Source organism: Leucoraja erinacea, chromosome 32, assembly GCF_028641065.1.
Source record: "Leucoraja erinacea ecotype New England chromosome 32, Leri_hhj_1, whole genome shotgun sequence".
Classification (NCBI taxonomy): Eukaryota; Metazoa; Chordata; class Chondrichthyes; order Rajiformes; family Rajidae; genus Leucoraja; species Leucoraja erinaceus.
The window spans coordinates 47,445-63,171 of record NC_073408.1 but is presented as its reverse complement, the minus strand read 5'-3'; the positions used below and the strand labels follow the sequence as shown (position 1 = coordinate 63,171).

At 44.5% G+C, this 15,727-nt stretch overlaps 1 protein-coding gene across 1 annotated transcript in view; it reads right to left on the bottom strand.

The window, feature by feature from the left end:
* Positions 1–221: 221 nt before the first annotated feature.
* The window catches only part of zw10 (zw10 kinetochore protein), a 31,635-nt gene continuing 16,129 nt past the window's right edge, over positions 222–15,727 (bottom strand). The window contains 7 exon segments of the mRNA XM_055660465.1: positions 222–479; positions 2,616–2,818; positions 3,549–3,680; positions 5,640–5,715; positions 6,964–7,078; positions 8,764–8,933; positions 9,683–9,754. Coding sequence (XP_055516440.1) covers positions 359–479; positions 2,616–2,818; positions 3,549–3,680; positions 5,640–5,715; positions 6,964–7,078; positions 8,764–8,933; positions 9,683–9,754 — 889 coding nt within the window. The 3' untranslated portion in view covers positions 222–358.

Here is a 15,727-nt window from a genome sequence, read left to right as displayed (position 1 = left end):
GAAGCAACAGACAGGAGGTAGAATAAAAGTTGGCACTTCAGAACAAGAGAGACAAAAAGGTTTCAGTAAGGTCGATGTGTTTCTGGAATGCGAGAATAAATACCCACCAATCTAATGATACAAAGAAATCCCCAAAATTTAAAATAAAATTCAACTAATGGTAAACCTCGTGTTGCAATAAATTACTTGTTCTGATAACTATCGGATACCTACGCGGAGAATGATTTGAAAAGTATTTATTTTTTAAGGTTTTCTGAACATATTGCTGCAATATTCTACAAATGTAATCAACATCAGTAGATCAAAAAGGTAGTGCCTACAAGTTAAATATATATTTCTTGAATGCATGAGACATTAATCATTTAATTTCAGCCAGCGCTGCTGCTCTTCGCTCTGTGTTCTGAAACAAAGCTCGGATCAAATTCTTTGCCTCAATTGGAGAAAATTCTGCTGCAAATGGTCCTTTCCCATCAGTCCACCTAAACTCAAGATTGAAGAAAGTTAAAAAAATTATGAACTTCAAATGTGCTACAAGCTTAAAATGTCTTCAAATTGACTTTAAATGTAATTGCAGTTGCTGTATTTTTAACCTGGGTGCCAGATTAATCGAAAGTTAATATATAGTTCTGTTACAACCTGGCATATCAATATTTCAAAGATAGACACAAAAAGCTGGAGTAACTCAGTGAAACTGGTAGCATCTCTGGAGAGATGGAATGGGTGACCCAATTTTTTTCTTATAGAATTTTTCGAGGATGTAACTAGTAGAGTGGATAAGGGAGAACCAGTGGATGTGTTATATCTGGACGTTCAGAAGGCTTTCGACAAAGTCCCACATAAGAGATTAGTATGCTAACTTAAAGCACACGGTATTGGGGGTTCAGTATTGATGTGGATAGAGAACTGGCTGGCAGACAGGAAGCAAAGAGTAGGAGTAAACGGGTCCTTTTCAGAATGGCAGGCAGTGACTAGTGGGGTACCGCAAGGCTCAGTGCTGGGACCCCAGCTATTTACAATATATATTAATGATCTGGATGAGGGAATTGAATGCAACATCTCCAAGTTTGCGGATGACACGAAGCTGGGGGGCAGTGCTAGTTGTGAGGAGGATGCTAGGAGGCTGCAAGGTGACTTGGATAGGTTGGGTGAGTGGGCAAATGTATGGCAGATGCAGTATAATGTGGATAAATGTGAGGTTATCCACTTTGGTGGCAAAAACAGGAAAGTAGACTATTATCTGAATGGTGGCCGATTAGGGAAAGGGGAGATGCAGCGAGACCTGGGTGTCATGGTACACCAGTCATTGAAAGTAGGCATGCAGGTGCAGCAGGCAGTGAAGAATGCGAATGGTATGTTAGCATTCATAGCAAAAGGATTTGAGTATACGAGCAGGGAGGTTCTACTGCAGTTGTACAGGGTCTTGGTGAGACCACACCTGGAGTATTGCGTACAGTTTTGGTCTCTTAATCTGAGGAAAGACATTCTTGCCATAGAGGGAGTACAGAGAAGGTTCACTAGACTGATTCCTGGGATGGCAGGACTTTCATATGAAGAAAGACTGAATAGACTCAGTTTGTACACGCTAGAATTTAGAAGATTGAGGGGGGATCTTATAGAAACTTACAAAATTCTTAAGGGGTTGGACAGGCTAGGTGCTTGAAGATTATTCCCAATGTTGGGGAAGTCCAGAACAAGGTGTCACACAGTTTAAGGATAAGAGGGAAGTATTTTAGGACCGAGATGAGAAAATCATTTTTTACACAGAGTGGTGAATCTGTGGAATTCTCTGCCACAGAGGGTAGTTGAGGCCAGTTCATTGGCTAGATTTAAGAGGGTGTTAGATGTGGCCCTTGTGGCTAAAGGGGTCAGGGGGTATGGAGAGAAGGCAGGTATGGGATACTGAGTTGGATGATCAGCCATGATCATATTGAATGACGGTGCAGACTCAGAGCCGAATGGCCTACTCCTGCACCTATTTTTTATGTTTCTATGTTTCTAAAGTCACCCATTCCTACTCTCCAGAGATGTTGCCTGTACCGCTGAGTTAGTCCAGCTTATTGTGCCTATCTATGGTTTAAACCAGCATCTGCAGTTCCTTCTTACACATATCAATATTTCATCAGTTACAAAATATTAAACCAAGATCCCATCTAACGTTCACATACAGAAACCAAAATCCCCACATCAATGTTGAGGACATGAGCCCAATTCTTCATGAACCTTGCCTGGTGTCAATATTAATATCCAAAATGACCAATGTCATACTTGAGCCTTTGTCCAACAACATTCCTATCAAAAAAAACCCTTCACCTGTATCCACTTATTACCACACACACACGAAGCAAGTACCAAACCCAAAACATCACCCATCCATGTTCTCAAGAGATGCTGCCTGTGTATTTTTTTATTAATGCTGCCAAGGATGATATGACCAATTGCTAATTTGGCAAATTCAACTAATCTAAAGCACCAACTTTTATTTAGGAGTTCGGGAAGAATAATCTCAGGAGAATATTGATTTAATGAGACTTAACAAAATCTAATGCCATATCCTTGACTAAAAGAATGATTTGATTTCATCCTGTAGCCTGCTTGTAGTCGAGGATCATACATACCTGTCTACCAGCTCCTGCAGATTAGCCTGAAGAACCATCATTAGCTCTTGGAATTTCAGCCACTTTGGCACATAAATTGGTATCTCTTCCTGAAATGTTTTGTTCTTGCTTTCTTCAAGTAATGGTTGAAAAATTCCAGGCCCTTCTTCAAGTATAGTTCTACATAATGCATAAAGGCAATCAGCACTTTCTGAGGTGATGTCCTACAAGACACAAGGGACAGACTATTAAGAAAAGCGGTCAATAGAAAACTAATTGTAGAAAATCGGTGTTCACATGACATTCAGATCAAAATCTTTTTATGAGTACGATATTATTTTTGAAATTATAAAACACCAATTTGTCAAGAGCATGATTTGTATCTATTCTAAAGGCACACAAAGTGACATGTCCACACTGAGGTTGCACAAAACGTGGTGAATTTAAATTCCAACCGCAAAGAGTGGGTTGCCCTGAACCGGCTCCGTACAGGGGTCGGCTGGTTCAATGCCGACATGCATTGCTGGGGGCTGCGTTCATCAACAGCCTGCATGTGTGGAGCAGACCAACAAACAGCACAGCATGTCATTTTCGACTGCGCTGTCCTCCGACTGGGTAACCTCACGGCCCTCGACAATAGCATATTGAACTGGCTACAGCGCCTAGAGGGAATTACATAATTTCTGCTGCCTCAAACGCAAGAAGACATCAATCTGGAATTTAAATACCTGTAAGAACAATGATAAGCACTGAAGTATTAGAATTGGAAACGACCATCTAGTTTGTTTAGGTCCTTCATGGAAGGAAATCTGCCTTGCTGCCCCAATTTGGCCTTGAGTAACTCAACCCACCAACACGATCATGTCTAATGAAAATTAGAGAGGCAATAAATGCCACAACATCCAGTCTTTGATTGGTATTACAAAAAACTCTCCCCATTTCATTTCACATTACCTCCAGCATTGTGATTTTGTTCACAATATCTGTAATTGCTGTATTAAGCAAAGTACCCAAAGCTTTGCAATATATGTGAACTGGAAGTACATCTTGCCAAACTTTGCCCAGCCGTTTCAACTGATGGATCACCTGTCGGAACAAAAACAAATTTTGTTAATGGTTAGAATAGAACAACCCAAATCAATTATCAGGTTAGATTAATGGAACAGTGTTAATAATTACATCACAATAGCATCTAATTTACAAAAAACTGCCAGTTTCATTGTGGGGGAGATGGGGGGGAAACAGGGTGAGCATTGACGAGTCACAATGGGGGCCGGGGGGAGGGGGGGGGGGGAGGGGGGGGAGGGGGGGGGGGAGGGAGGGGGGGGGAGGGGGAGAGGGACGGGGAGAGAGAGAGGACAGAGAGAGAGGGGGCAGAGAGAGAGAGATAGAGATGGGGAGAGAGAGGGGGGCAGAGGGAAACATAGAAAATAGGTGCAGGAGGAGGCCATTCGACCCTTCGAGCCAGCATCGCCATTCATTGTGATCATGGCTGATTGTCCCCTATCAATAATCCGTGCCTGCCTTCTCCCCATATCCCTTGACTCCACCAGCCCCTAGAGCTCTATCTAACTCTCTCTTAAATCCATCCAGTGATTTGGCCTCCACTGCCCTCTGTGGCAGGGAATTCCATAAATTCACAACTCTCTGGGTGAAAAAGTGTTTTTCTCACCTCAGTCTTAAATGACCTCCCCTTTATTCTAAGTGTGGCCCCTGGTTCTGGACTCGCCCAACATTGGGAACATTTTTCCTGCATCTAGCTTGTCCAGTCCTTTTATAATTTTATATGTTTCTATAAGATCCCCCTCATCCTTCTAAACTCCAGTAAGTACAAGCCTAGTCTTTTTAATCTTGCCTCATATGACAATCCCGCCATCCCAGAGATCAATCTCGTGAACCTACGCTGCACTGCCTCAATCACAAGGATGTCCATCTATGGAGCGAAGGAATGTTTCGGGCCTGGGAGAGCATCACCAGAGAAGACACCCAGCAACTACTTCTATGTCATGTCGTTACACTTTTCCAAGCAACTGCATAACACAGGCTCTGGCACGTGGGTTGAAGACCTTGAGATCTTCTGGTTTGCAGGGCTCTGGGAGGAGGAGGCAGGTAAGTAGGTGCTTCATAGTTTGGGTTATCTCCCCGCAGTTACATTCAGTTGGTCAATCGTTATTGTACCCCCACTTCTGCATGAGGGCTTTGCACCGTCCGACCTGTGTTCTGAGGTGGTTGAGGCAGAGCCAGACTGGCCATATCTCTTTCTCTCCCAATGGAAGGGATCCCTCAGGGTATAGTGTCAATGCGTGGGGTTTTGATTGTAGCAGTGTCACCCAAGTATCTATCCTACAGATGTGGGGGTTATCATCCAGGGGTTGAACTGCATGTAGGAAGCTATTTCTGGATTTTAACCTCTGGATGTGTTGGATGAGTGGGTGACAAAGGTCATCCTCCTGCTTGCTGCGTTCCACTTTTGAGGATATTGCTCTCTTGATTGTAGGGGGTACAATACCACACAGCAGCAGGCACGTGCCGTCAGGGTACGCAAGGTAGACACTGTCTACCCTGACTAAAATTATGAAATGGCAATTATTAAATATAAATAGTAAAGGCATGGGAGAATTATGCCTATCTAAGAGATCGATCGGTTTTTCAAATATGGATTATCATTATTTTAAGAGTATCTTTGGAAACAAAGAGTGAAGAATGGAGTTTGTGTACCAATAATGTGGTAAGTACATTTCTTGGTGCTTTATGTTTTTAAATACCGTATTTCCCGGGGTGGGTGGGGGAGAGAGAGCTCATTTCACAGCGTTTGATGCGTCTGGCCCGGGTTAAGTTGCGGGGAGGGCAGGAGCGCTGTGAAGGAGGGGATTTGGGGCCAGTAACCCACTTGCGATGCTCCGGGCATGAAGCCAACGCATTGTTGCCGGGGAGGGAATTAGCTCGGGTGGCTGCAAGTAGCCACCGGGATCGGACAGCCTCTTCTGCCAGTCCCCGCTCACCTCAGGCAGTGCTCTCCGTCTGAAAACCACTCTCCTCTCCGGCCTCACTCATGGCAGTCGCTTCCCGCAAATCCTTAACTTCCAACAGCGCGCTCAAGGGGCCAGTTGAAGTTACTTGGCTGTCGGAATTTAAGGATTTGCAGGAAGCGGCTGACATGAGCGAAGCCAGCGAGCTGCAGGTGAAATGCTCAGACGGAGAGCACTGCCAGAGGTGAGCGGGCCGGCAGAAGGCGCTGAAGTGGCAACCGGTTCTGCTGTCGGGTCCCGGCGGCTGCCCGCAGTCACCCGAGCTGCTTCCTTCCCCGGAAGTGGTGGCCAGTTCTACTGTCCGTGCCCAGAGCGCTGCGGCAGCGGTGAGCGGGTGACATGATCTCCGACCCCCTCCTTCTCAACACTCCTGCTCTCCTCGTATCTTTAACTCCTGGCACAAACTCTCCACACGATGTGAAAGGAACTCTCCCTCCAATTGGTCCCTTGAATTCGTATTGTCATTTAATAAGATGACTACTGATTCAACGTCCCGGTGTGCTCCCGTTTTTCCCCACCATCTCTCCACCCGCCTTCATCCTTCGTCCCCTGCACATTCAATAATTACAAAATGAAGGAGATTTACAAGCCTTGGGAAAATTGAATTGTTACTTATTTTAAATTTTTACTGAGAGAACAATCTGCGTATGCATGGTTTAAGATTTTTTTTTTTTTTAATGCCGACTGACGAGTAATTACTCACGGCACGTGCCTGCACAGCAGGTACAGGTCGTCAACTTGTGAGGGTTTGAGGCAGCCAAAGATGGTTCTGCATGCTGCTTTTAGCACTGGATCCAACTAGTTGGCGTGTGAAGAATGTCCCCAGAATGGTGTAGGCATATTCGGCCGCTGATTAGCATAGTGCAAAGGCAGTACTCTGGAAGGTTCCTGGATCTGATCCCCATTTAGAGTTGGCCAGCTGTCTCAGTGTGTTATCTTTGCTTTTGTCTTGCTGACATGGTCTTTGTAGCTCCTGGGTAACTCCTAAGTATATGGGTTTGGCTGAGTAGGCTAGACCCTTCCCATACCAGTGAACAGTTAATTTGCAGTTTGCAGCACGGTTCCTGAGGTGGAAGGTGCTCATTTTTGTCCTGTCTGCATTTGCCCGTAAATGATTTAGGGCGTAGTAGTTGCTAAGGCCATCTAACACTTCAGTGAGGGACTTCTTAAGTTCTGCGAAGGACTGACATTGAGATGCAATTCAGAGGTCATCAGCATACAGGAAGCTCCTGGTACTCGGGTGGATGGATTGGTTATTGGTGTAAATGTTGAAAAGCAGAGGGGCAAGACACTGCTTTGAGAAAGCCCATTCTTTTGTCTGCACCATCTGCTGTGATCACCCCTGAGGTCCACAAAGAAGCGTCTGCTCTCCAGCATATTTTGGATCAGAGCTGTCAGACTTGTATCCTTTACGTTCTTGGATAGCTTTTGCACCAATGACTGTATCAAAGCCCGCTGACAGGTTTACAAAAGAGTTACCAGTGATAAGTCCTTTCTCGTATGTATCCTCAATTAATTGGGTCAGATTCAGGAACTGGCTTGTGCAGGACTTTCCAGGTCTGAAGCCTGCTTGTTCAGGAACTTGTTCACTGCTGGTCCGTGATGGGGCCCAGGCAATTCAAGAGTAGCCTCTCAAATAATTTATGGATCAGGGCAGGGAGATGGGTCGGAGGTTCTTGGGGTCGGCTGGATCTTTTCACTATCTTTGCTCATCTCCACATCTTTGGTAGCTTGTTAATTCTGAGACAAATGTTTGATTAGGTCAAGAAACCATTGCTTGGCGACTTGTCCTGGGTGTTTGACTTGTTCACATAGAATATCATCGAGTCCAGCTGCTTTGTTGTTCTTCATTACTTAGATGCCAAGGAAGAGTTCACCCATGGTGAAGGATCTGGCAAGGTTAGTATCCCCTGGTTAGCAACTGGTGATGTCCATGAATCACAGACTTCAAGCAGTCGTTGCATGCAAAGGATATGCAACAAAATACTAAACATGACTACATTTATTTACATGACATTGCTGTGTCCCAAACATAATGGTGCCTTGAAATGGGGGGGCCTATGTATAAACACTGATGTAATTTCTGCATGATGAAACCAAAATAAAAATGGCCGTTATTAAAATCTGCCAATGTGCACTTTATCGACAATAGGTGCAGGAGTAGGCCATTCGGCCCTTCGAACTGGCACCGCCATTCAATGTGATCATGGCTGATTATCCCCAATCAGTACCCCGTTCCTGCCTTCTCCCCATATCCCCTGACTCTGCTATCTTTAAGAGTCCTATCTAGCTCTCTCTTGAAAGTATCCAGAGAATCAGCCTCCATCGCCCTCCGAGGCAGAGAATTCCAGACACATAATTCTCTGTGTGAAAAAGTGTTTCCTCATCTCTGTTCTAAATGGCTTACTCCTTATTCTTAAACTGTGGCCCCAACATCGGGAACCACATCATTTTTTTCTATTACAAATCTCAAATTACGGAGTACAGAGGCAAATAAATAAACGATGGGTCTTTATCCCAAACATTATGGAGGGCACTGTAAATCCATACAACCACCACACTATGTTAATAAGATTTCTAGGTTTTTTTTAAATATACAAAATACCCTCCAAATGCGGATTAATACTATGTTCAATAATTAGTTACAGATATATGCATAAAACCACCATCCACAGCTAAGTGAATTTGGCGAGACTCTGTGAATAATCAAATCAAAGTAGGAATACAGGTTAAATTGAGGCCACCTACTGTCCAGAATGTGCTCAGTTCACATGAGTTTCTTCCAGATCTTTTAAGCACATTAGAAACCTAAACATGGTGCAGTTAAAGATTACATGACTTTATCCTCCTCTGCATCAAAAGTAACTCTCAGAATTAGAATCAATTGAAATTCACAATAAGCAAGGCAAGAAAATTCAACCCATGTCACAGAAACAGCTGTGATTTCAAAATATGGTTCTAATTCTCGTTAACCCAATTAAGTCACCAATTCAAATTATATCAAAGGCTGGAGATATGGAACAGTCTCCAATTGTTTTAAACATAGTAGAAAATTGATCATAATTGCTGGATAAGCAAATGTTTTAAAATCTTTGACATGCTATTCAAAATAATAAGCGAAGCAAAATCTAGTTACACACCTAGTCGCCTAAAACTTGGCACAAAGTCTACGAAGGTAGCAGCTCCATTGCACGAAGGACTTGGAAGCCGATACTGGAATTGGTGTCCAAGCGTGATCAAATGGTGAGCAATGTACATGCAATTGTTGTGGTGTATAGCAGCTAGCTGGGGCAACTTCTGCAGAGTCTCCCTATTTGAAAATAAGAATGGATGAATTAGAATCTACCATAATGTAGTGTCTTCCTGAAACTACACAACAATGTAGGTATTTAATAAATATCCAAAGCCACATTAAAATAACAGTGAAAGATAAAAAGATTAAGTGCAGTTCCAATCCGAAACATCACCGATCCATGTTCTGCAGGGATGTGCTACCTGACCCACTGAGTGGTCTATCTTAGTGCAAATCGGGTTTTGTTACTGCTGACATTAACACAACAGTAACAAGCAGCAAGAAAATACATGCTTTACCCAACTAATTGCCAAGATTAGGGAACATAAATCTAATCCATAAGAGAACTTTCCTCAAGTTTAGAAAGTGACTTCGTGAAAGCTAAATATTTGACTGGATAAATGCATGCAGATCATTTCTCCTGTCTGCCATGTCTGGGGTTGGAACTGTAATTAGGTCAATATATTTGTGGGTATTTGGTCATTACGCAGATGCAAGGAAGAGACTGGCAAATTTCTGGGCACTAAAGGCATCAGTAATACAGGTAGATGGAGTTGAGGTAAATTGGCCACAATCTTACTGTGGTTGTACAAAACACATTAAATTGTTCATTATTTCTTACATTCAACAGTGAATGATTTGATGACCTTGCCAAATAGGTGGAGTATGTTAATCACCAACTCTTGCACTACTGTACAATCAAATGTAATGAATCGATTCAAAAATGGTAATGGAATTAAAAACAAACTTAAAAATGTCAAACTTACTTGTGATATGTCGGAACAACATCGTAGAACAAGTGGAACATGTTTCTAACAGTGTAGAACAACTGCACAGCGCTGAAAAAGCAAATAAAGTATAAATCAGCTGCTCAAAGATGAAATTCAAAAGGTTATTGAAACAGTACATTGGCTGCCTAAATCATCCTGGTATTTCCTTGAGTGAACAAAATTGAAGAGTAAACTTGAGCCTGGCTGCTTAGTCAGAGCCCAAGTCTGACCATGCCAAGGTTCAGGTTGGCTATCAAAAAAATCTCAAACTCAGGTCAGATTTCACTAGCCAGAACTTTAAACAAAATCACTTCATTGTTCAGTGTTACCATAGAAAATCTACAACACAAAGGGCCATTTAGCCCACTATGCGTAGGAGAAGGATGCAATTTGAGAAGGAGAAGGTTAAATCCGAAATGTCAGTGCTCCAGTTGAACAAAGGGGACTATGAAGGCATGAGAGAGGAGCTGGCCAATGTAGACTGGAAAGGGATCCTAGCAGGAATGACAGTGGAACAGCAATGGCAGGAATTTCTAGGCATAATCCGGGAGACACAGAATCATTTCATTCCAAAAAGTTTAAAAGATTCTAAGTGGAGTAGGAGGCAACCGTGGCTGACAAGAGAAGTTAAAGATAGAATAAAACTAAAATAAAAGATGTATAACACAGCAAAGAGTAGCCGGAAGCCAGAGGATCGGGAAACTTTCAAAGGACAACAGAAGGAAACAAAACTGGCAATACGGGCTGAAAAGATGAAGTACGAGGGGAAGCTGGCCAGGAATGTAAAGAAGGACAGTAAAAGCTTCTTTAGATATGTTAAGGGAGAAAGAATAGCGGTCAAATGTAGGTCCCTTGAAGGCAGACATGGGTGAAATTATTATGGGTAACAAGGAAATGGCAGAAGAGTTGAACAGGTACTTCGGATCAGTCTTCACTAAGGAAGACACAAATAATCTCCCAGATGTACTGGAGGACAGAGGATCTAACAGGGTAGAGGAACTGAAAGTAATTTTCATTAGACGAGAAATAGTATTGGGTAGGCTAATGGGACTGAAGGATGATAAATTTTACATTTGTTCCCTACAACAAAATAATAAGGAATAATAGTAAGATTAAACGAGAACTTACCAGTTTGAAGTTTGATCTGTATTTTATGAGGAGTTACGATGAGGGTTTACGTGAAGAAGCCCGTCCCAGGACGCGTTGCGGCATAACTTCAAAGCAGCGGTGTGGAATCACAGACAGACACGTATTTGAAGTAACATAGTAAAGAACAAAGAGACATCAATTATCAGTTTGATCCATGTAATGAGGGTGGGAGCGGAGGGCACGTAAACCCTCATCGTAACTCCTCATAAAATACAGATCAAACTTCAAACTGGTAAGTTCTCGTTTAATCTTACTATTTTACTTCGGAGTCACGTGAGTGATTCCGTGAAGATTTCAAAGCTCTGTGATTTCAAACCGTGTAACAGTTTATATCACTCGCTGCCGAAGCCTTTGAGGGAGGAAGCGTGTTATCATAATCAACCAATGATTCTGTTTATAGAAAAACCCATGGTATTTTACAATAACACTGAAGAATTTAAAAAAAAAATGCTCCCCTTGGCTAATTTGAATATTTGCAGATTGGAATCTTCCTGCAAATAAAAACAGGTTTTGTCAACAGTTTATAATTTATTTCTCTCTGAACGTTTACCCCCACTATTCTGCTGGAGCCAGGATGTGGTTTATAGGTACGTCCATTCTTTTGCCGTTGACGTGGAAGCTTCTCCTGTGGGATGACAACTTTGACATGTTAGTTTTATCCCAAGAGCTTTAACCTGCTTGAGCCATTTCAAAAAAGGCTTGTTACCCGACCACAAGGTTTTTTGTAACCAACCCACAAGGCTTTTCATCTCCCTCGCATAATTAGGTTGTGTCTATGTAAGGTAAAAAAGGGTCTTGGTACATTACCGTGTTCTCTGGCGGGTAAGCCCGGATTTTATGACTGGATAAAGTATTCCTGGTCTGGTTTGACCATTCCCTGGACAAATGATAGAGATCTGGTCTGAAGCTGTGAGCATGGTGTCCAGTTGAAATAGGAGTAGTGACTGGACCCTCTGTGCTGCTCCATGTGCCTTTAACATATGTTTTTAGTGCATAGAAGGTTCAGGTTTTGGACTCTGGCTGGTGGGATCCCCTGAAGTGTGGTTAACCACTGTGACATCCCATATATAGGTGTACATTGTCTAGGGGTTTAGAGTTTAATACCCTTCATTACCACCAGCCAGTGACTCCATGGCCTGTTGTCCTGTAGCTGTTTTGAAAAAGAACAGGCAGGGCAACTCTAGCTGTGTTGATGGCACTGTAGCCGAATCCTTCATCATGATGAAGGTTCTCCAGGAATTCCAGTTCGTAGTACCTGATTCGGATGAGTAGGTTTTCCCCTTTATCCTTGCAGTACTTCTCTTGATGCTGGACAAGTGTTGTAGTCCAGTGATGTTCAAAAGGATGCTGACATGGTGTCGATTATTCAGTATAACAATCCCAGTCCCAGAGGTTTGCGCAGAATCTGCAGCTCAGGAGCTTATTTCTCATGGCACAGTAGATTTGTGCCCGGCTCCGATATTAATAATTCTGGGTACTGGAAAAACACCATCCAAGTTCCAACAACCATGTTATGGCGTGAAGTGAAACAAGGCCTGCGTAAGTCCGTCAGGTACTATCAAATACCTGAAGCAGAATCCTTTTGTACTGTGCGTTGTTCTCGATTGGTGAGGCAGAAGGGAAAATACATAAAATTAATTTCACCAATGCTGCGTGAACGCATTTGTCTATCAATATTATAAAATACATTCTTGAATGACAACATGACCTATAGGCCAGAAAAGCTAATATATATAGCTGACGATCTTTCTGCTGGAACTATCTGTCCCAGAGAAAATGTTTTAATGAGGATTCCACTTGCCCAGGGTCTGGTTTCCCCCCGCGACATACATAGGACATCCCCAAACACCTGGTGATATAGCGTTAATGCAAATAATCGATATCAGTTTCACATTCCATTTTAATTCTCATTGTCAGTGTACAGTACAGCGACAATGAAAAATGCATTAATATCTGTTGCATCATATAGCTTGATAGTTTTGTTAAACTTTATATGAAAACATCTAATTGATGTTGTCCTTACTTTTATGTGACCTGGTGTCTGTCACCTTATTTTTCTTACCAGGCAGATAAGTTGTTGATAGTCCAATACCTCTATGGATATACCATTGCCAAATTGTTTTGACCAACTTGTCATATGATACCGACTTTATGCTGCCATATGGTTAATATAGGCCACCTCCATAGTGTAGTCTTATTTATACCCATACATGCAAGTGCTTAAACTCATAATTTTCACCCGAGCAATTTTTTAGATACTTAATGCCCAGTATAAGTGGTAACCCCACCACTGTCTTTCTGATATTATTTCAGTGGGTAACTTCATGAGATGCTCAATGACAACCTATATGTTGATTTTGATACTAACATCTGAATCATGTAGACAGAAAAATGGTACCATTTCCCCCAATTACTCTGTTATTTGTCGAGTAGTTGGTAGTTTGACCATTAATTTGTTCTTTGTTTGTGCCAATTCAACTATGTTGTCTCTTGGCAACATTAAAGTTACGTGGACTGAATTAATATGAAAGCCAAGATAGTCCAAGAAAGCGCTCTATTTGCTGGTAGGAACCAGACCCACCTACCTCCATGGATATTGGCGGGGTTGTGTTTTTTCTTTTTGAGTGTTCTTCTCTGTCGATGTACTGACGATGTTGGGGGGAGGCGCATTTTCCAGGGGGTCCGCTGCAGGCCCTGACCTAAAAAGGTTTCTGGGGATAGTGCGGCCCCAAGCTTTGACCAGTCGCATATTCGGGACGCCGACTGGTAGATACAGTGGTGTGCTGCCGCCTGGGTGGAAATGAAGAGCTTTGGTATGTTCGTTGCCGGTGGTGCCCTCATGAGGCTAAAGGTCTTAGACGCCTCTTCCATCTCTTTGAGCTGTTTGTTCAAGTCCTCCCCAAAATAAAAATTAAGTCGGTCTCTACTGATGGAGTTTTGCATAATCCTGCAAATTTAGGATTGAGGGCCGGCCTGATGTTGTCTCTTCTCAGGTTATTCAGCTCATATTGTGTCGTGCACATGAGTGCCAGGACATCCTGTTGGTGAGATGTCATATCTACGGTCTCAACACCCCGCGCATGGGCTGTTATAGCCGCCGTGAGGAGGCGAAGTATGCGCTGGAGTTCGACCTCCTGTGTCCGAATCGGTCCCCCCACGTTGCCCCATATTTGAGGATTGAGGCTCTTGACCTTGAGAGCCTCACAATTATCCGGGGCTGTGTGCTCCTCAAGCACTTGGGCGAGCACCTTCTCCCGCAGTGGTTTGTTGGAGAGATGGTTTATGCTGTCAGCCATCCTTGGCTCCAGTGGTGCTCCAACCCGTGGGGTAGCGACGAAATCGGCTTACGACCCCCCCCAGCAGCTCTTCCTGCACACCCTGCGCTCTTTCGCTCCTTCCGCCTGCCCCATACTCAGACCAGCCTGCCCCTGGTCACCGATGCTAACCTCCCATTCCTGGTCCGAGGTCGCAAAGGGAGGTGCCGGACTCAGCACCATGGAGGGGGCGCCTGTCCTGTCTGTCCTAGAGCGCTGCTGCTCTCGGTAGACCATCCCCTCCAATAGCTGCTGGATGCAGCTTAGGCGGCTGTCTCTCCCCCGCTTTGGGGTGGACATTTCCCCCCACCTCCGACGAGTCGGAGACGACCGGCCGTTTTCCGCTTTCCCAGTCCGCCGTGTAGGCTATGGCGAGACTGGCTTGGCTCGGTCTCAGGGATAGCGAAAAAACGCTCTACGAGCGACGCTGCCGCCGGTTGCTGCCCTGCTGGTAGAGTTGGAGCGGGGCAGTTCCTCTTTGCGAGTTCTGCGTTGTGTTCCTGAACTCTGTAATAAAACACAACTGCAAACTCACCTTTCCAATGCCCAAGAGTCGTTCCTGCAGCTCAGGCAGCTGTCTCTCCCCCTCCTGGGTGGAGAGACTTCCCAGTCCAATGTCGTTCCACTGCCGGGTTTTCCATACATCCAGCCCGCTCCCTTTTGCCGTTGACGTGGTCAGGGCTAGCGGGCTGGCTCGGTCCCGATGTCGGGTTTGCGGACCGCCCAGCTAAGCGGTCCTACCGCCTGTTGCTGCCCTGACTCTTTCTTGAGCGGGCAGGTGCAGCATATTTCCCCCCTCAGCCCCCAGCTGATGCTGGCGGGCTTGGTGCAGAGTCGGGAGCGGGCCGCTGATTAGCGGACCTCGCTCTCCCTGTACTCGGGCTGCTGCTCACCTGCACTTGGGCTGCAGCGTACTCCACGCCAGCTCTGCACAGTGGGTTCCCCTAACGGCTCCGTAAATGTCGGAAGCCTCCTCCCGCCCGCCCGCCTGCCTGCCTCACCTGGACAGTGCGTGGAGAGCGAGCGAGGACTAAGGGGAACCCCCAACAGAGCGCTAGCGCCGTCTTCCAGCTGTCAGCTGTAGCCCCTGGGGAGATTTTCTCGGCACCGGCACAGGTCCCATTCATGGTCCGCCGGTGCTCTGTCTCCCTGGTAGCGTCTTTCCTCCCCTCCCTCGAACGGGAAACTCCTGCCAGAGTCCAAGGGGCCCGCTTGCACGTCCCTGCGGGAAAAAACAAGCAGACGCAAAGGGGCTGTAAAAGGAAAAAGGTAAGTACTTACCTAAACTTAGATTCTCTCTCGTTTTCTTCGGGAGCCCTGACTCCCGGCTGCCGCTTTGCATGCCAAAACGTAATGCCGCAACGCGTCCTGGGACGGGCTTCTTCACGGAATCACTCACGTGACTCCGAAGTAAAATCATAATATTAGGGCTGTATCATGTACGAGTGACATCAGAAAATACTATTCCCCCAAAGAGAGTAACAAAAACCTGAACTTTTTCCCATGAAGCCATGAGTTTGAAGCTCAGATGAAATATTAAAATGCAACATAGAACAAAATGAAGGAACATCCTTGAGGA